Genomic DNA, 23,011 nt, shown 5'->3' on the forward strand with positions numbered 1-23,011 from the left:
AAAAATAATTTATTATTGTTCTCTAGCATTCATCTGCCACATCTTAAGAGATCATTGACATATTTTCAATATTAAAAGGTCCGGATCAAATTCTGTGCGATCTCTGCAGTTTCCACAGTTGCAGAATGACCTTTGGTGACATCAGTCATGTGACTCACCAAAGGTCCTTGCACTGCAGGAGTCCTCAGGCCTGCACAAAATGAAGTGCGCGCAGGACCTGCAGACTTCACCTCTCATATTAAAATGTACAAGAAAAGAAAAGCATACTATATTATCGGATCAGCACACCGTAAATAGGTCATGTCAAAAATCTTTATTAAATCCATATTGAAAATCTGCACAAGTCAAAAAACACTCATAAAAAAATACTTAAAAAACACAAAACAGTGTCAGTTGACACCCCCGTTCGTCTCTAATACTGGACACAACCTTTCGCAAGGACTAACTGTATGGCTGAAAATATTCCAGTTAAATGAGAACCATGTAACCATGAGAACCATGGTTACAAATGAGAACCATGTAGTAAAACTATCTGGCCCTTGACAAAGCTGCACCCCTTCCTCTCTTACCTCGCACCTTCTCCTTGCCTGATAGCTGCTTATTCCAGCAGCACAGGCACACCAGCCTGTGACTGAGTTAGCGTGTGTGTGTGTGTGTGTGTGTGTGTGTGTGTGTGTGTGTGTGTGTACTGCCGCTGCGGCATTCTAGGTTCCAGGTGAGAGTATCTTTAACACTCCTTTATTTGCAGTCACAATACTGACTTGCAGCAAACTACATCTTGCATTTTTTCACAGTATTAATAATTAGGAGAATGCATTTTTTGGTTCTATCTTTTGTGGACTCTACAGTGACCTCAATATTACTGCAAACTACAGTAATTGTACATCAGTTATTGTGCACAGGAGATGTGCAGGAACATCTGTGTTTCACAGTCGACGGTCCACTATAACGGCCAACAGGTATTTGCATATTGCTGTAGGGTGGGCCCTTGGAGTCAATTCCTCTGGTGAGCCCCAGACACTCCAGTCCGACCCTGACCCTATCTGTGTCTTCCATTCCACTAATGACCTAAGGCTGACATGCTCAATAATCCAAACATCCCACTCGCGTCACCAAGACTTCTTGCGAGCTGCACCAATTCTCTGAAATGCACTACACAGGACAATTTGAATAACTCTCAATACCCACAGTTTTAAACGTGCCCTAAAAACACATTTCCTTAGACTGTCCTATCTCCTCACCTCACTTATATAGTTATTCCCATTTTGCCTCTACAAAAGTTTCTTCCAAATCGGGTCCCTTGTATCATATATTTACACCCTTCATGCACTTAATAGCACTCTGTATCTGTACTTGTAGACATACTGGCTGGTGACCGCCTTCATGCAGCAATATATGAATCCCCTATTTCTTATACTGATAGCCGTATCAGATAATACAAGCACTTTGTACCATTCACCTTTTGGACCTCCCCTATTTCCTCATAAACTGTAAGCTTGTGAGCAGGTCCCGCACTCCTCTCGGTATTTCCTGAATTGTGTTATTCTGTAATGTCTGATATTTTCTTTATATGTCCCCTCTGAATTGTAAAGTGCTGCAGAATATTTTGGCGCTATAGAAATAAAAATTATTATTATTAATAATAATAATAATAATAATAATAATAATAAATAATAATAATAATTAGACCGCCTTTGCAAGTCTTCAGCTCCCTAGTGGTCTTTAAAAAAAAAGTCATGCCCGGTGTTCTAAATGCCACAGAGAAAAAACAGATATGTTACATGGGTTGTGGGAATGTAGGAAAATAAAGAGGTTCTAGAATCAAGTCAGAACATTAGTACAGACAACATGGGGAATTCTTTGTAAATCAGAGTTAATGGTGTGGATTTTTCACTTCTTTGAGGGTGGAGTTAGAGGGTGACTGAATACTAAGGACAAAAGGACATTTGCAATTGTACATGACATAGCTATGATAGCTAAAAGGTGCATCTTAAGGCACTGGATAAAGGAAGAGGCTCCATCTACAAGGGAAGTCATCGGCAAACTACATAATCTTTTGAGGTTGGAGAAATTAGAAGCAGAAAGGGACAAAGTCAATAAGGCAGACAAGTTTTTTGGGAGGTGGAAAACTTTTATAGAAATTAATTTCACACGGGAAGAAATAAATAATTTGGTGACACCTTTCAGGCATACGGAGTAGTACCTTCTGAATGAAAATCAGGGTAGTTTGGGAAAATTGAGATTTATTTAGCGGGGAGGACGAAGGTGAGACGTCATGGAAATATCAAGGCTCGACATCGATATTGGAACTATTAAAGAATGACACGGGGGTTTAGGGTTTTGTTTTACATGTGTTACATTTGGACTTTCTAATTCTAACCCAGTTTATATCATTGTAAATTGAAGAAAAGTTTGGATTAGCAAGATGGGGTTTTACTCTTTTCTTTGTCATATTCTGGCAGTTGATTGCCCGTCTCTTGTAATCATACTTATCTTGTTATGGTTTTGTATAAAATATGGAAAATCAATAAAAATTGCTTTGAAAAGAAAAAAAAAAGTCATCATTGCCTTTACCAAATGTCGGAGAGCTACAGTTAAGACACCACAGCTGATGACCATGATAAAAAGTAATATATTTATTTTACTTATATAGTGCCATCATATTCCACAGACATCAACATTAATGTCCTCATTGGAGCTCACAACCTAATTTCTCTACAAGTATGTCTTTGGAGGGGGGAATGAAACCAGTGAATGCAAAGGAAACCCACGCAAACATGGGGAGAACATGCAAACATATTGCAGGTGGTGTCCTTGGTGAGATTTGAATGCAGGATTCTGATGCTGCAAAGCAAAAATTTTAACCACTGAGCCTATCTTGTATAAAGCTAACTACTGAGCCAATGTGAACAGTGCTAACCACTCAGCCACCTTGCTGCCCAATATGTTAAAAAAACAACTCACATAACATAAAATATTGTGTCCTACAATTGATTTGATTGATAATGGTTCCAAAGCCAAATACACTATTTACCCAGAGATGCTTCACTATTAGTTGCACTAAACTACTAACGATGAAGACTGTCCGGTTGGAGTGCGATCATTTTAGTAGATATGTTGCTGTCTATAGTTGAGCTCTGCCCACACCCTGTGAGGCCACTCTATACATCCACTATCAACTTGTAAGTGTACGGCGGATGACAGTAAGGGGTTAATTTAATAGTCTTTGAGCTACTTGAAATGTGGAACCCTCTAATTTTGAATTCACCAGTGATGAAGCTTGGTGGGGTCCTTGTTTTCTTGTGGTATGAATAGAAGATTTATTTATTTTTTTCCAGTTTGGGCTACAAAACAGTTTTAATCTGTTTTTTTTACTCCACTATTTGGGAGGGAGAGTGGTAAAAAAAACCTGAATATCATGTTCTAGTTGTTCATACTCTGAGGTCTAATGTTAGATTGTTCACTGTTTATGCCTTGTTGAATTTTGTTATACAACTTGGAATTTGTATTGATTGAATGTATAAAAATTGGATTTTACTTTATTCCAAAATAACAATGGGATTTATTTTTGGCAGATGACTATACCAGCAGATCCGTGGGACATCTGACATCTTCAATTTTTAAATCAAATGACCTTGCTATAATTCCAGACATCCCATCATCCCATCACAGCAAAGATCTATCATATCATCCTGCTAAACAGGACATATCATCTGATACCTCACAAACTATTGACAAAGATAAGCATTACAAAAAGAGTGTTAAATATCAAAGTGCTATTACAGCAAAGAACCCATGTTCAAGTGCCGAATATGAAAAAAGTATTTCCCTCAATATGTCTATTGTCACACATCAAAAAATTCCCCCAAAGGAGAAAAGATTTTGTTGTTCAGTGTGTGGGAAATGTCTTAGCAATAAATCAGCGTTTGTTAAACATGAGAGGGTTCACACAGGGGAGAAGCCATATTCATGTTCAGAATGTGGGAAATGTTTTACACAGAAATCAGTTCTTGTTATACATCACAGAACTCACACAGGGGAGAAACCATATTCATGTTCAGAATGTGGGAAATGTTTTGGAGACAAAGCTACTCTTGTTAAACATCAGAGAAGCCACACAGGGGAGAAGCCATATTCATGTTCAGAATGTGGTAAATGTTTTGCAAACAAAACTACTCTAATTACACATCAGAGAAGCCACACAGGGGAGAAGCCTTTTTCATGTTTAGACTGTGGGAAATGTTTTGCAAACAAAAATACTCTAGTTATACATCAGAGAAGCCACACGGGGGAGACGCCGTTTTCATGTTTAGAATGTGGGAAATGTTTTACACAGAAATCAAGTCTTGTTATACATCAGAGAACTCACAGCGGGAATAAACCATATTCATGTTCAGAATGTGGGAAATGTTTTAATCGGAAATCATTTTTGGTTGTACATCATAGAAGTCACACGGGGGAGAAACCATATTCATGTTCAGAGTGTGGGAAACGTTTCACAAATAAAGGATATCTTGATGTACATCAGAGAATCCATACAGGGGTAAAGTCATATCTGTGTTCAGAATGTGGGAAATGTTTCACCCTCTATTCAGATCTTTTTCAACATGCAGCAACTCACACAGGGAAGAAGCCAGTATAATATCTTCAAGGTGCGAAACATTTTATTTGAAAATCATATTTTGTTGACCACCAAAATAACTAAAAATTGGGAGAAACCATACATTCTTCTGAGAAATGGTACAAGAAAACACAAAATCGAGACAAAGTAAATGAGAAAAAGAACGCAATTTAGATCTTATATTAAAATTAAAAATATGAAGTTACTAATAGATATCTGTTATCCGAAAATCAAATAAAAAGTTATATTCATCGTTCAAGAGTATTTCACTTTGTTTTATGTACACTATATGGACATATAGTGTTTTGATGCTCCTTTTGTCCTATATTCTTATAATCAGAATTTTGGAGAAAATTTCTCACTTTTCAAACTTTCAATTTTTATATTCTTAAACCAGTTAGTCATGCTGTACAAAATAATCAATGAATAACACTTTACATATGTCTACTTTACATCTCTAAAATTTTAATTCAAGAAATTTACAAACCCTGTTTCTTTAGGAACCTGTTCAGATTTAAATAGACTTTGAAGAGCTGATATATTGGAAACCTCCAAAAGATGATATCATTTTTAAAACCGCACCCCCTCAAATACTTCAAACCCACTGTTGGGAAAATTTTTAACCCTTCAGGTGTAAACAGGAAATAAGAAGTTTAATGAATTTTTTTTTAATTTTTACTCTAGCACAGGGGTGGGCAATTAATTTTCCCATGGGGCCGCATGAGAAATTGGGATGGTTTTAGAGGGCCGGACTAATATAATTAACTCGGTTCTACACATATATATATATATATATATATATACACACAAACACGCATATATACTGTGCGTGTATAATATATATACACATACACACAATGTATACATACACACACAATCCCCATATACTACATCACTACACCCGCCACATACTACACCTGTAATATACATCAGTATACACTACACCTGTAATAAACTACACCTCTATATACTATACCACTATATATTACATCACTACACCCCTATATACACCTGTAATATGCTACATCACTATATACTACACCTGCAATAAACTGCAGCACATCACTATATACTACACCTGTGATAACCTACATTACTACACCCCTATATACTACACTTGTATTATACTACATCACTACACCCCTATATACTACACTTGTATTATACTACATCACTACACCCCTATATACTACACTTGTATTATACTACATCACTACACCCCTATATACTACACTTGTATTATACTACATCACTACACCCCTATATACTACACTTGTATTATACTACATCACTACACCCCTATATACTACACTTGTATTATACTACACTCCAATATACTACACCTGTATTATACTACACCACTACACCTGTAATATACTACACCACTACACCCCATATACACCTGTAATATACTACACCCTTATATACACCTGTAATATACTACACTACTACACCCCTATATACACCTGTATAATACAGGTGTATATAGTGGTGTAGTATAATACAGGTGTATATAGGGGTGTAGTATAATACAGGTGTATATAGGGGTGTAGTATAATGCAGGTGTATATAGGGGTGTAGTGGTGTAGTATAATACAGGTGTATATAGGGGTGTAGTATAATACAGGTGTATATAGGGGTGTAGTATATTACAGGTGTATATAGGGGTGTAGTGGTGTAGTATAATACAGGTGTATATAGTGGTGTAGTATAATACAGGTGTATATAGGGGTGTAGTATAATACAGGTGTATATAGGGGTGTAGTATAATACAGGTGTATATAGGGGTGTAGTATAATACAGGTGTATATAGGGGTGTAGTGGTGTAGTATAATACAGGTGTATATAGGGGTGTAGTATAATACAGGTGTATATAGAGGTGTAGTATATTACAGGTGTATATAGGGGTGTAGTGGTGTAGTATAATACAGGTGTATATAGGGGTGTAGTGGTGTAGTATAATACAGGTGTATATAGGGGTGAAGTATAATACAGGTGTATATAGGGGTGTAGTGGTGTAGTATAATACAGGTGTATATAGGGGTGTAGTGGTGTAGTATAATACAGGTGTATATAGGGGTGTAGTATATTACAGGTGTATATAGGGGTGTAGTGGTGTAGTATAATACAGGCGTATATAGGGGTGTAGTATTATACTACACTCCTATATACACCTGTATTATACGACACCACTACACACCTATAAAACTACACCACTACACCCCCCCCATATACCACACCTGTAAAACTACATTCCCATATACTAAACCACTACACCCCAAATATTTGTCAAAAGTTACCCCTCTCCCCCAGCCCCCCGCCTGCCCGCCCCCATTGTCCCCGCAGGTTACTAGTAACCACTCACCTCTCTTCTTATCGTTCCCGTCCTCAGACACCTCCGTACGAGCCCCCCGCTGAGCTGCTTCTCCTTCACATGGCCAGGCTGCGCCGACGCTGTATTCCTAGGAGCCCCCGCCGCTGCCTCTCTCCATACGGCCCCCGCCTCTGCAGCTTCTCCTTCCGGGCAGGAACTTTTCAAATGACACACGCGCGCCGTACTGACGATATCAGGGCGCGCGTGTGTCACAGAGAAAAGTGTCGGGCAAGGAACAGAGGAGAGATTCCTGCGTTCCGCTGCCTACACTGTGCGGAGCTTCAGGATCTGTCCTCTGTTTCCTGCCCGACACGCAGCGTGTGATGAGGGTCAGGGCCGGCTCCAGGTTTTTGTGGGCCCCGGGCGGAAGAGTCCCAGTGGGCCCCATCAACACGCAGACACACATACGTACACATACATATTTAAAGACAAACTCACAAAAATACATATAGAACGGACACATCTATACAGCCATATACACTGACATACATAGATACACATTATACATGCCTACAGACACACAGCTCTGCTGCATACATACAGACACACATAGCTCTGCTACAGACACACATAGCTCTGCTACAGACACACATAGCTCTGCTACAGACACACATAGCTCTGCTACAGACACACATAGCTCTGCTACAGACACACATAGCTCTGCTACATACATACACACATAGCTCTGCTACATACATACACACATAGCTCTGCTACATACATACACACATAGCTCTGCTACATACATACACACATAGCTCTGCTACATACATACACACATAGCTCTTCTACATACATACACACATAGCTCTTCTACATACATACACACATAGCACTGCTACATACATACACACATAGCTCTTCTACATACATACACACATAGCTCTTCTACATACATACACACATAGCACTGCTACACACACATAGCACTGCTACATACAGACACACATAGCTCTGCTACACCCATAGCTCTGCTACATACACACATAGCACTGCTACATAGACACATAGCACTGCTACATATATACATACATACACATTGCTCTGCTACATACATACACACATAGCTCTGCTACATACATACACACATAGCTCTGCTACATACATACACACATAGCTCTGCTACATACATACACACATAGCTCTGCTACATACATACACACATAGCTCTGCTACATACATACACACATAGCTCTGCTACATACATACACACATAGCTCTGCTACATACATAGCTCTGCTACATACATACACACATAGCACTGCTACATACACACATAGCACTGCTACATACATACACACATAGCACTGCTACATACACACATAGCACTGCTACATACAGACACACATAGCTCTGCTACATATATACATACATACACATTGCTCTGCTACATACACACATAGCTCTGCTACATACATACACACATAGCACTGCTACATACACACATAGCACTGCTACATACAGACACACATAGCTCTGCTACATATATACATACATACACATTGCTCTGCTACATACACACATAGCTCTGCTACATACATACACACATAGCTCTGCTACATACATAGCTCTGCTACATACATACACACATAGCACTGCTACATACACACATAGCACTGCTACATACATACACACATAGCACTGCTACATACACACATAGCACTGCTACATACATACACACATAGCACTGCTACATACACACATAGCACAGCTACATACATACACACATAGCTCTGCTACATACATAGCTCTGCTACATACATACACACATAGCTCTGCTACATATATACATACATACACATTGCTCTGCTACATACAGACATAGCTCTGCTACATACATACACACATAGCTCTGCTACATACATAGCTCTGCTACATACATACACACATAGCTCTGCTACATATATACATACATACACATTGCTCTGCTACATACTTACACACATAGCTCTGCTACATACATACACACATAGCTCTGCTACATATGTACATACAGACAGACACACACGCGGCTCTGGGGCCCAGCACATACGGCACCGGGAAGGGGGGGTTTGCAGGGAATACACCTAGGGGGGAGAAGAGCCCATACAGCTCACCAGGGCCCATAAATCGGGGGGTGGGGAGGGCACATACCGCTCAGGTCACGGTGGAGAGGGGGCCCACACAGAGCCGGAAAGAAGCACTGTGCTGGGGGTCGCTGGCTGGCACTGCAACTCTCATCTGTGGGATGAGCAGGATGCCGGCCGGTAGCTCCACCCACAGATTAAGTTCAGCCAGGAAGTCTTTGCTCCTTAAAGGGACGGCGCTGCAGATTCCTACTCGGCCCGGGGGACAGCAGAACTAAGGCGAGTGGGTCCTGGCCAAGGGTCACCAGAACTGACGAGGCCGAGTGGGCCCCCCCGGCTCTCCAGGGCCCCGGCATTTGCCCGGGCACTGATGAGGGCAATCTGACCACGCGCCTCCCGGAGCCTGGAGCTCCGCACAACAGGTCAGATTGCTCTCATCAGTGACTGGCCAGCAAGGACGCCCTGAGCCAGGCGGGCCGGTCACAGAGAGTAGGCGGGCCGGATGTGGCCCGCGGGCCGCCGCTTGCCCAGGTCTGCTCTAGCATGTTGAGTTACCCAGGTTCTTCTGAACTATAGGGCATACCCTGTTTCCCCGAAAATAAGACACTGTCTTATATTTTTTTTTTTGCCCTGAAAAAAGCACTAGGTCTTATTTTCAGGGGGTGTCTTATTCTCGAGAAGACCTGGTTGGGGGTAAGTTTACCCCCCACAAAAAGCAGACCCCCCCCCTCCTTCCCAGGATCGTCATACTTACCAGCCCCAGGCATCTGTATGGTTCCCAGATCTCCATGTGATCTCCCAGCAGGTGTGCTCCCCTACATCTGACTCACACGCACACATACTCCACATCATTTCCTCCCTGTCATCTCCCAGCAGCTGTGCTCCCCTGCGTCTGACCGACACACACATCAGACAGCACACGCACACACACACACACAGCTTTAACATCATTCCTCCCTGTGCTCTCCGGTGGGCGCTCCCAGCAGCATCCTGCCGACACTCACACATCCGATCGCATACACTCACACATCCGATCGCATACACTCACACACACTCACGATATTGCACATACCGGTACAATCACGCTCACACACTCACAACATCCGGAGATATCACATGCTTTCGGCCATGTGATCCTTCAGCAGGCCCTGGAAGATCCACTGCACAGCGTCACAAGTCCTTACGCGCGCTGAGAAGTAAGCGATATTGCTGGATGTGGTGAGTGTGTGGATGCGATCTGTAGTGTGCGTGTGTGTGTGTGTCTGTGTGCGTGTATATATATATATATATATATATATATATATATGTGATCTGATGTGTGTGTGTTATGCCGCAGGACCTTGATGCACTCACCTGCTCCCGGTCGGCGTCTGGTGAGTATGATCGCGGCGTCTTCTCTCTTCTTCTGTCTTTTGGGGGTCTCCGCTGTCAATAATGAAGTGTCCTGCAGTGTTTTTAACTTTTTTACCTCTGCATGACACTTTATTATTGACCGCGGCTAGGTCTTATTTTCAAGGGATGTCTTATATTTAAGCATCCCTGAAAACTCCTGGGAGGTCTTATTTTCAGGGGAGGTCTTATTCTCAGGGACACGGTAGAAGTTAAGGCGCATCATTTGAATTTTGGAACACAAATTTGGCTGAAATAGATTGCAGCCACCATGTCGCATTTGCAGGTCCCTAAGGTGCCTGTAACGCCTGCCTGGATCCACAGACTCAGATGGGCTGTAATGGGGAGGCTAGAGGGAAGCCACTCACCAAGCAGGACCCCCAGAACCCTGAAACCCTTTAACCCCTAAACAGGGATTTGGAATTACACCTGGCCCTGGTGATCACTACCTGTGGAAGGCTGCAGTCCGATGAGAGTAGTAGTCAGGCAGGGTCAAACCAGGAATTGCGGAACAGGGACAGAATTGGCAGGCAATGACGTAGTCAGCAAACGTAGCAGAGGTCAAATCCGGATCGGGCAGCGAGGTACAAAAACAGTAGGCAGGAGGGTAGTCAGAAAACACGCAGAAGTCAGCACACAGTAATCACCAAACAGAATAGAATGTAACTGGAGCCAGGAAAATCAGAACTATCTCTGGCAGTGGTCATGTGACAGGAGGGGGAATAAGAAGGGTGTGGTGTCTTCCCATTGGCTGTAGCTGAATGCTGGCAACTTCAGCTGGAAGACACATGCCACCCACAGTCAGCCAGCGGTACTGCAAATTCCAAGATAACACAGCCCAGTGGATGATCGGAGCCTGCGCCCACCGGTGCCGCTGGCATCGACTCCTCTCCCATCACCAGCACCATCCACGGCAGGAACACGGCGTCGCCTGGCGATCGGAGCAGAAGTCGCTGGAGCAGACTCCGGCGGTGACGTAACAGTGCCTGAACAGCAGAATTTTCCCACAAGTGACCCCATTTTGGAAGCTACAATCTTCAAGGATTTTATCCAGGGGTATAATGTGCATTTTTAACCCACAGGTTCTACACAGAATTTGATAACATTACATCATTATAAGAATGTTGCTTGAACCCCTAAGTTTTCACTTTTGCAAGAGGCAATGTGAAAAATTGGACACCAAGGTTTTTTGCCCACTTTCTTATGAGTGCAGTGATACCCCACATTTAGTCAAAAAGTTCTGTATGGACAAATAGCAGGCCTTGAAATGAAAGGAGCAATATTTGAATTTTGAACACAAATTTGACTGAAATAGATTGCGGCCACCATGTCAAATTTGCAGGGCCGCTGAAGTACCAAAACATCAGGCACCCCCACAAGTGACCCTGTTTTGGAAACTAGATGCAACAAGGAATTCCTGTAGGGGTGTGTTGAGCATTTTGAACCCACAGGAGTATCACAAAACATTTTAAAACATTGTGAAAATGAAAATTATGGGGGGGGTTCACTAAAATTTTACTTTACCCTCAAGTTTTAATTAACACAAGGGGTAATGGGAAAAAATAAATTTGTTCTTTTCTTTGAGAGAGGGCAGCTAAATTTTATTTAGAAAGTTGTCCATGTCTTCTTGAGGTGTTTTTTTGTTTTGGGATCTGCTTCTAAGTTAAGTTTAGAGTAAAATGAGACAAAAAGCTTTTGTTTTATCCTTTGGGTGTGTGTGGTTTATAATGTCTTTTATAATTAGATTTATCCTTGTTTTTTGTCTTTGTGCTTTAACTCTATTAGCCATTTATCTAGTCATTTTGTTTGTGGAATAATAATGGTTGACTTTGGTATGTACGCAAAAGGCCTTTCAAATATTGTTCACAAATGTTTCTATGTTAATGAGCACTTCTTGCGGAGATGATCCATCCACCTCACAGGTGTGGCATATCAAGATGCTGATTAGACAGCATCATTATTGCACCAGTGTGCCTTGAGCTGGTCACGGTAAAGGGACAGTCTGTGCAGTTTTACAAATTTGGGGATATGCGGAAGCTGAGAGGGGTCAGAAAACCAGTCAGTATCTGGTGTAACCACCATTTTCCAGTCTGCCATCTGCTCTATACAGTGAAAACCAGGATTCATTCATGAAGACAGCACCTCTGCAATGTGCCAATGTGCCAGACACCACAGAATAAATCTGAAAATAAGGAGCACTGATAGTGTAACACCAAAGCGATCGGTGGGGTATACCTGAGAAATATACACTCACCTGGATCAGTTGTGATAGTCACAACCACTAGTATGCATGAGATAATGGCGTCTGCTGCAGCCCCACGTGGATGAGCATACAAGATGGGGTAGAGAAGGGGTTAATGCCGCGCATCAGCCGAATGAAGATGTAGAAGGTCTTGTTGTTGATGTACTGGTCCTGAGGAAGAGGTTTTCACCTCAAAACGTGTAGACCTATGCAATAAAAGAATACTTATCTTCATCAACATTCTACATCTTCATTCGGCTGATGCGCGGCATTAACCCCTTCTCTACCCCATCTTGTATACAGACACCACAGAATGTGAGCATTTGCCCACTCAAGTTGGTTATGACTAGGGCTGAGCGGATCCGAACTGTAAAAGTCCGGAACCGCGCGGTTTCAAAGATGCCCGGATCCGGGTGCACGATCCGGATCCGGCACTGGGGAAAATAATTGAAAAATAAAGAAAAACAGAAATAAAACAGTGTTTCATACTTACCGAGACTCTGTGTCATGGCGGCATACTGCTTCCGGGTCGCGCATTCACTTCCTGTACTGTGCATTGTATACACACAGCTTTCCTTGTTTTCCCCGCCCACTGGCTGTCCTGTCGTCTATGATTAGTTGCAGGCAGACACGCCCCCAGCCTGTAACAGTATCTGCCTGCCATGCAGTCATCACGGCTCAGTCATTGTCTGCACAGCCAGCGGTCGTGCTCTATGGCCACTGGCAGTGTTATGTAGCAGAGCTGAAGCGGCATGGGACCTCGTATGGATTACGCAGGACCTGCAGAGTGTTGGGGGTTAATAAAGAGGTGATAGTGGGTGTGTATTTTGAACTTTATTCCAAATAAAGGATTTTTCTCTGTGTCTGTGTTTATTTACTTTCATTTATAGGTTAGTGTGATGCGGGTATTTCATAGACGCCTGTGCTGTCACTAACCTAGGGTTTAATAGCAGCTGTGTGCTGCTATTAACCCCTTATTACTATGATTGGCACCACTCCAGGCCAACGGGAAGAGCCGGTAAAGTACCGTGATTGTCACATCTAATAGATGTGGCAATACCGGGCGGCTACGGGTTGAGAATACTAGCCCCCAGCCGGCTTTATCTTGGCTGGGGATGAAAATTAGGCGGGACCGCCCGTTTTTGTTTTTTTTTTAAATTTATTTAAATAATAATAATTAAAAAAAAACATCACCATGCACATTCACCATACTGACCCGAAGACACTTGCACTGGTTTCCCTGCCGACCGGCCGTCCTGCCGCCTGTGATTGGTTGCAGTCAGCTGACATGCTGCCACTCAGGGTGGGGGCACGTCTAACTGCAACCAATTACACGCGCCGGTGGGCAGGCAAAACAATGAATATTGAATTGTCAGCTCCGGAAGGGAAAAGCGTGACCCGGAAGGAGTTTGCTGCCATGACACAGCCTCAGGTGAGTACAGTGCATGCGCTCCTACCCCAATATCCCCTCCACAAACATTTTTAATCTCCGGATTCTGGTCCCCATAGACTTATATGGGCACCGGATTCCGGAGCGGATCCAGATTTTTTTTTCAATACGGCAGTGATCCGCCAGTCCCGGATTTTGGTGGGTTTGATCAACTCTAGTTACAACGACAAACTGCAGTCAGGTGAAGACCCCAATGAGGACAACAAGCATGCAGATGGACTTTCCTGAGGATTTCTGACAGTTTGTGTAGAATTTATTTAATCGTATGAATGTATACCTTACCATCATATAAATAAACACCAGACAATAAACAATGATTGCATTTATCAGTCAGATATCGAGGTTTTCTATGTATGCAATAGCATTATCATTTACAGTATAGAAATCATTCTTCTCACCATGGTAGGATCTAAGGGGGCACTCGTCAACAATGTTCTGGATAGTTTGACGGTCTGCTCCATATTCACAGGTAGTAGAGTCAAATTTTCCCCACTTATGCATAAGAACTGCACAGACATCAAAGTTTGTTCTAATACGCTTTAGAGTAACCCATATTTTCCTTGGTAGACTGAAGCCTGGTGGTGGGTTTTTGAGTCTGTGGTGGAGGAAATCTGACGAGAATGTTGAGTGTGTGACCTCATCAAGTGCACCGAGCACAGGGCACCCATCCAGACTATACAGATTAAAGAACCATTAGAAGTTTTGATAATCGACTATCTACTCGTGGGACAATCGACTAGGAGACCTCAGTACTGCTTAGTCATAACTGACTACTTTCCCAAATTTGCTGTGGTCACCCTGACTAGAAATTAGACTGCTGAATCTGCTGCGCGACCCGTCTGTCAAGATTTCATCTGGGTGTACTGGTGCCCAAAGCATCGAGTGATCCAGGACAACCCTGTGTCATCCCCAAGGCAATGGAGTATGTGAGCGCTTGAAAAGAACTTTGCTTCAGATGCTAGAGACATTGGAGGACGACAAGAAGGCATGTTGGCTGGATTACCTACCAGAGCTACTCTGGGCATATAACAACCGAGTCCATTCCGCTATGGGTTTTAGACTATATCTGCTGGTGTTCGGGAGAGGTGGGTGAGAGATCATTGAGCTACACTTGTAGTAACCAGAGTACTTGATGGAGAGGACTACCACCTAATGGGTGAAAGAGCATCGTCAACGGTTACACACTATCCAATGATTGGCCAGCCAGCGTTTACAGAAGAGAGTGTATGCAGGCTGAGACCCAATCCAAGAAGTACCACTTCAGCCCACAGACCAAGTACTAGTTCGAGAAAAGTGCCCTAAGGATAAGCTGAGTGAAAGATGGGAAGTACAACTTTACATAGTTAATGAACGAGTGTTTCCTGATGGTTCAGTCTACAAGGTGCAGGTCGAGACTGGGACATCTGATCCAAGAGTTGTACACCGGAACATGCTGTGGCTATGCCAGTCCGAAGTCTTCTTGGGTCCGCTGCCAGAAGATGTCCTGGCCCCGCTTCCCAAGTCCACGTCACCCGGGTTTGATGGTGAAGAAGACTGATGGATGGTTCCTGGTACAGGGTAGATCCCCTGCCTGTCAATACCGGTGGCACCATGGGCAAGCCACTATCACCTTGTGGGGAAGAAATACAACAGGACCCCTTGAGAACTCTGTGATAATCACTCCCCTTGGAGAAAACCAGATTTTGCCAGAAAATCAGATCCTCTGGAGGTCCCAGAGGTCTTGATCAGTGTGCCTTCTATGCTGCCAATTCTTTTTTCCCCTTTGTAAGGATGCTGTGCGCACGCTGATCTCCACCTTGCTGCATTGCGAGACTGAGAAAAGCAAGAGACGCACTCTTCACTGTGGACCCTGGTGCAAGAATTATGAATCTGTAAGAATGGACTTTTTTCACTGTTTATAATTCTAGCACCGCTGTGGCTGAGGATGGCCATCATTAAGTGGGCAAGTATGTTAGGGATGTCACCCCTACGAACGGTTAGCATGCTATGGACATTAAGAGAAAGTAATCCTCCTATGTTCCATGTTTTATGGACTAGCCCGCAGAGTCTGTGCTTCCCCTCTGATCTGTGCCCACAATGTGTGGGAAGCTGAGAAAAAACAGAAGAGGAGCTTGGGGCAGGAACAGGAGAGGTCAGGACGCCTAAATGAGAGGAGTTGACTTGAAAGACATCCGAGAACGGCGGTTGGGAGATAAGTACAGTGCCGGGCTGCGAGAGAGTATGCGAGCTGGACCATGACAGAGCCCTGGTGTCTGCCGATCCAGTACCGGATTGGAAGCTACTGATGTCGGCGATCCCGTAGACGAGGAGAGATATCATCATGAGGAGACAAGCACCCTGGGTCCGTGGATGGGGGGAGGAAGTTTCCCCCCTGCCTGGAAGGAGAGTGCGCACTTGTGAGCCACTCGAACACCACAGTATCAGGCTACAGGAAGCGCACTAGGCAGGCCCTCCATAGCGATATAGTGAGTCCTTTACCGGTGTACACCTCCATTAGAGTTTAGAGGCCTCAGTAGCCAGAGTGTGGTAGATGCACAGCCCGAATAGCAGAGGTCAATTAGTTGTCATCGTAGAGTCGTTTCTAGTTTATTCTGTATATCAAAGTTTTCTGCTTCATTTGTGTTTGTAATAGCGGGAACAACCAGTGTTGGTGCGGGTCAGCTAGAATCTGCAAGAGTTTACCTTTATTGTACAATACCAGATTGTACAGTTGAATTGCATCATTATGTCCTGTCCGATAATAAAACTGTTACCTTATCTCTGTGCAGCCTCGTCTATTGCACCTTAATTGAACTCTGCTCTGCGGAGGTACCTTCGTTTTCGCTACATCCATATAGGTTATGGTCAGAGGCCATAGTTCATTTCACTAATACTGGTGCTGGACGGGGTGCAACTTAAAGATTAACAGTCGCCTGCAGGCTACAGTACATTTTTTATGTCCGCAGCATCGTCCATGCGCCTGCCTGTTCCTGGACCCACTCTCTAAGGTCCACCATTTCATTCCTTCTCCTCCCCTTTTTGCGAATACCAGTCCACTGTTGTACAACTTAGCCCAGGAGTTCCAGTTAGGGGTAGCATCCATAGGGCAAGGTCCGTGGGGTAAGGGCAGTGTCCATGGAGCAAGGGCATATAAACAATTCTCTCAGTCTCTGCAGAACATGGATCACATTTCTCCTGGATGTTGGCAGATCAGGAGAGAACGCAAAAATGCTGTGCAGGTACACCACCATGCACAAGTAGAGCAGAGCTCGGAAGATAGAGTTCACAAATTCCTGGATAACCACTGGACCATTGCTGAGCCCAATTAGCATTACCCAATACACATAGTTGCCATCAGAGGTATTAAAGGCAGTCTTCTATTCATCACCTGACCGTATCCAGACAAGGTTATATGCACCACGGAGGTCAAACTTGGAGAAGATCCTGTAACTTCGGAGATGGTCGAATAATTCTAGTATAAGCGGAAGCGGATACTTATTCTTGACCGTGATTTAGTTGAGATATTTGTAATCTATGCATGGCCTAGGGAAACCATCATTTCTTTACAAAGAAGAATCTGGCTCCGGCTGGATAAATCCCCTTGCCAGATTCTCCTCAATGTACTCGTTCATAGCTATAGGCGTCTGCCTGGGACAGAAGGTAGATTTGGCAGCAGGGAGGTGAGGAACCAGGAAGTAGGTCAATAAGGCAATCATACAGCCTATGTTGTGGTAGACATCCACATAGGCGCAGTAGGTGGATGGCAGATCCGGAAGATTTGTGAGTATCATTCGTAGGTGAGCAGGACGAACTGGAACGAGACATTTTTTTGTGACAGGACCGACTCCATCTGAGCACATCACAGGATCTCCAGTCCAAGGCAGGCTCTTTCAAGCAGAAAACCCACTGTTAATCATGCTTGAGTGGTTTTCTGCTCGAAACGCGTAGACTTCTGTCTACTCCGTTGTTTTAACATTTTTACTGGATTTGGAATAAAGTTTTATTTTTCAATATATTCTTTATGCAGATGCTGATAAGACATTTTTTCTTTATTCATGATTCCTGGTGGCTGGCCCAGATTTTCCATGCACCGCACCCACATCAAGCTTGGCACCTGGTGAGCTGATCTTTTCTTCTTTGTTTTTTCTTGCATTTGAAGCCAAGGCAGACCCAGTTGCAGTGGGCATGACTGTCCTGAAGGATGGCCTTCTCCATGTGCAGCATTCCCACTTGAAGCTTAACTTGCTCGGTGTCGAACAGGATAGCCTTGGATAGAGGTTTAAAAGCTAAACCACAAAAAGAGGAGTTAATTTTCCCCAAAAAATTCAGACCCAGGCAACAGGAACAAATGCACTCACAGGATGCAGCAAAACCCATTAATAAGGATGGAGGCAACCGGTGCAAAACACGGATGGAGCAACCACTCACATATATTTTTTTGCACTTATATCTTTATACAGGATGCAGCCAGGCCCATTAATGTAGGTCTTGTAAACTAGCGTCTCTGTTCTTGTGTGGTGCACTTATATAGTGCTGGGCAGCCCACCTAGTCTAATAGTATGGGCGTCATCAATAGGCTGTAAGCCAGACACTGTGCACCTGCATGAGTGAACGGTGCTCCATACAAGCCATTTGTGGCAATTTTAATACTAAACAATCACCCCCTCCATGGAGTGGCAGTGTGTGAGTGGTTGCTCCATCAGTGTTTTGCACCTGTTACTCCAACTTTAAGGTGTTTTGCTGCATCCTGAGGGTGCATTTGTTCCTGTGGCCTGAGCAGGTAAACAGTGTTGCCCTATCTTGCTGTGAATTTTTCTGAATTTTTTTGGGAAAATTTAACTCCTCTTTTTGTGTATTAGCTTTTAAATTTAGTGTAGGGACACACAAGCATGAGGACCCTTGACGTGGATTGTGAGCATCCGTATTTTGGACAAAATATCAACTAATACCTCATATACATACACACACACACACGTGGTCAAAATTGTTGGTACCCCTCGTTTAATGAAAGAAAACCCCACAATGGTCACAGAAATAACTTGAATCTGACAAAAGTAATAAATCAAAAATCGATGAAAATGAACAAATGAAAGTCAGACATTGCTTTTCAACCATGCTTCCACAGAATTAAAAAAATAAATAAAAAAAAAGTAAATCATAAAATAGGCCTGGACAGAAATGATGGTACCCTTATCTTAATATATTGTTGCACAACCTTTTGAGGCAAACTCTGCAATCAAACGTTTCCTGTAACTGTCAATACCTCTCGACAGGTATTTTGGCCACTCCTCAAGAGAAAACTGCTCCAGTTGCCTCGTGTTTGAAGGTTGCCTTTTCCAGACGGCATGTTTCAGCTCTTTCCAAAGATGCTCAATACGATTTAGGTCAGGGCTCATAGAAGACCACTTCAGAATAGTCCAATATTTTGCTCTTAGCCATTCTTGGCTGTTTTTAGCTGTGTGTTTTGGGTCATTATCCTTTAGCAAGACCCATGACCTGCGAATGAGACCAAACCTTTTGAGACTGGGCAGCACGTTTCTCTCTAGAATCCCTTGATAGTCTTGAGATTTCATTGTACCCTGCACAGATTCAAGACACCTTGTGCCAGCTGCAGCAAAGCAGCCCCAGAACATAACAGATGTTTCACAGAAGGGTCGGTGTTCTTTTCTTGATATGCTTAATTTTTCCGTCTCTGAACATAGAGCTGATGTGCCTTGCCAAAAAGTTCCATTTTTGTCTCATCCGTCCATGTGACAACTCTTTCCTTTGCTTTCTCTGGTCCAAATTGAGTGTGGTACACACCATGTCACCAAACAGCACAGTGAGTATATGTAGACCTATATACAGGCCCACTGACTGATTACAAAATTGTAAACACCTGTGATGCTAATTAGTGGACATACCTTGATTTAACATGTCCCTTTTGTCACACTATTTTCAAGGGTACCATAATTTCTGTCCAGGCCTTTTTCATGAGTTTTATTTTTTTAAAATTCCATGGAAGCAGAAAAACAATGTCTGACTTTCATTTGATCATTTTCATAGATTTTTTATTTATTATTGCTTTTGTCAGATTCAAATTTTTTCTGTGACTATTGTGGGTTTTTCTTTCTTTAAGCGAGGGACACCAACAATTTTGACCATGTGTGAATATTTTTTGCACTTATATCTTTATACAGTATGCAGCCAGGCCCATTAATGTAGGCCTTGTAAACTAGGGTCTCCATTCCTGTGTGGTGCACTTATATAGTGCTGGGCAGCCCGCCTAGTCTAATAGTATGGGCACCATCAATAGGCTGTAAGCCAGACACTGTGCATCTACTTGTGTGAACGGCGCCCTATACAAGCAATTTCTGTCTAATTTTAATACTAAACAATCACCCCCTCCAGGGAGTGGCAGTATGTGAGTGCTCCTGTGGGTGCATTTGTTCCTGTGGCCTGGGCAGGTAAACATTGTTGAAAACCACCATTAATTGAATAAGATCCATAGTATCATGAATTTTAATATCTCTGAACCATGATCCCAAAATCTACATTAAAGCCTACAAATGATCATTGGTTATCAGTAAACCCATAAATAACAATCCAATTGGACACGTCTTTATCTGAAAAATTGTATATAAATCTTTATTTATCAAAATTAATTTTTGTGAGGGCACACAATATGGATAGACAGTGTTGTTAAAAACATGTGTAAACCACCATATTAAAAACCAACAGGGCAGTGTGGTCAGTAAGTAATATCATTCAAATGAAGCATAATACAGCGGTCATGGTTAAACATCACAGGCTCAATTGTCCCCAAAGGGATAGTGACCAATGCATTACAATTTGTATAACAGCTTAAGATGGTGTTCCCCAAGTCACATACACTGGGAAACTTCAATCCATAAAGCACAAATGTCACGTCTGCAAATAATCCTGACAACCAGCAAAATAGTGCAATTTATTGGCAACATATATAGAGGTAGTCAATATTTAACCTCATTATTGTAGATAATGTGATCATTTTTATCAGCCAAAATTGCAAACATAGTTGCGGGTAGTCATAGATCAAACATGATTTTACATCCAAAAGGGGGACATGCTTGTGGTTAATGAAAGTACATCTAGTCAATGCACATACATGTAATTAGATAGTACAGCCAGATACATCAGTCCATATATGCAACCACGGCTATAACAGATTTCTAGCAGTCAATCAAGAATACACAATTGTATATCAGAATTATAAATAGCATCATATGCCATGGAGTTTATCATAGACATTGAGCCAGGAAGTAATATAGGCGTAAGCCCAGGATTTAGAAAAACCTTTGAGTGTTTGTCTGAAGATACAGACCCGCTGTAGCCATGGTACCAATCCCGACCACACTGCCCTGCACCTCGACGCGTTTCGCAGGAAAGCTTCGTCCATTGTTGCCCTTTCTTACTGTGATTTTTTTTTGGGAAAAATGTAACTCCTATTTTTGTGCTATAGCTTTTAAATTTAGTGTGAGGACCCTTGACGTGGGATGTGAGCATCCTTTTTTTGTCCAAAATATTAACTAATAATCAATATATTTGGGTTTTTTTGCACTTATCATATATTTATACAGGATGCAGCCAGGCCCATTAATCTTGGCTTTGTAAACCACGGTCTCCATTCCTGTGTGGTGCACTTTATAGCGCTGGGCAGCTCGCCTGGTCTAATAGTATGGGTGTTATCAATAAACTGTAACCAGACTCTAAAGGGTGCTTTACACGCTGCAATCTCGTTAGCGATGTGACACGCCAGATCGCAGATAAGATTTGCCGAGATCGTATGTGCGATCTGGCGTGTTACATCGCGAACGAGATCGCTAGCGATGTCGTAGCGTGTAAAGTACCCTTTACTTGGACGTTTCCCAACTTGAAAGGACAGAAACAAATCGGGTGAGTACGATTTCCGCAGTAGAAGCATCCCTCTGTCATGTGACGATTCTCCCAGTGATGCGTTGTGATAGGTTCAAACGATCTGCCTGAATGTGCTCAGGGGAACCGTGGATTGCAGAATGATTGGTCTCTGGAAGGTAGGAACCAGTCGCAATGATTTCCTCTCTTGGTCCACCTCTCTGGAATGTTCTTGGAACCTGAGATTGATGCGGGTAGCCAGAGATACCAGATCGTCCAAGGAAGAAGGCACATCACGACCAGCCAGTTCGTACTTGATTCTTCCGACCAGACCCTCCCAGAATGCAGCCACCATTGCCTCATTATTCCAGGGTAGTTCGGAGGACAAGGTGCGAAAGGATGGCATACTGGCCTACTGTGACACTTTTCTGGCGAAGTCGAAGGAATGAAGATGCTGTAGAGGAACCTCGACCGGGGTCATCAAATACCTTGCAGAACAAACCCAGGAAGGTCCAAGGCAACAGGATCACTTCTTTGCCATAATGGATTGAGCCAAGCAATGGTCTCGCCGGTCATGTGCAACATCATAAAGCTCACTTTGGCCTGTTCCAAAATGAACTGATGAGGCGAAAGTTAAAAGTGCAAGGAGCACTGATTTATGAATACCCTGCATTGTTTGGGGTCGCCGTCAAATCATGGAGGAGCAAACAAACGAGGGCCAGAGCTTGAAGCTGGATATGCTGCCAGGAGAACAACTACAGCTGGAACAGATCGGGTGGAGACATTAGTGTCAAGGCTTGCAGCTCCTTGACGTCTGCAGGCCATGGGAGCCAGCATCAGGAATTGGTGACACGGAAACCACGGCTGGGCAGCAGGGAGGCTAAGGCTGCTTTCACACATCCGTTTTTTGCTGAGCGGCACAATCCGGCTCAAAAACCTATGCAACGGATGCGGCGAAAAAAACGGATCCGTTGCATAAGTTTTTCCATGCGGCCCATCCGTTTTTTGACGGATGTGG

At 43.1% G+C, this 23,011-nt stretch overlaps 1 protein-coding gene across 1 annotated transcript in view; it reads left to right on the top strand.

Moving 5' to 3' along the window:
• The window catches only part of LOC142312163 (uncharacterized), a 196,729-nt gene that overhangs the window by 107,577 nt on the left and 66,141 nt on the right, over positions 1-23,011 (top strand). The window contains exon 18 of the mRNA XM_075351065.1: positions 3,576-4,636. Coding sequence (XP_075207180.1) covers positions 3,576-4,636 — 1,061 coding nt within the window. The remainder of the gene's footprint in view (positions 1-3,575; positions 4,637-23,011) is intronic.

Source organism: Anomaloglossus baeobatrachus, chromosome 5, assembly GCF_048569485.1.
Source record: "Anomaloglossus baeobatrachus isolate aAnoBae1 chromosome 5, aAnoBae1.hap1, whole genome shotgun sequence".
NCBI lineage: Eukaryota > Metazoa > Chordata > Amphibia > Anura > Aromobatidae > Anomaloglossus > Anomaloglossus baeobatrachus.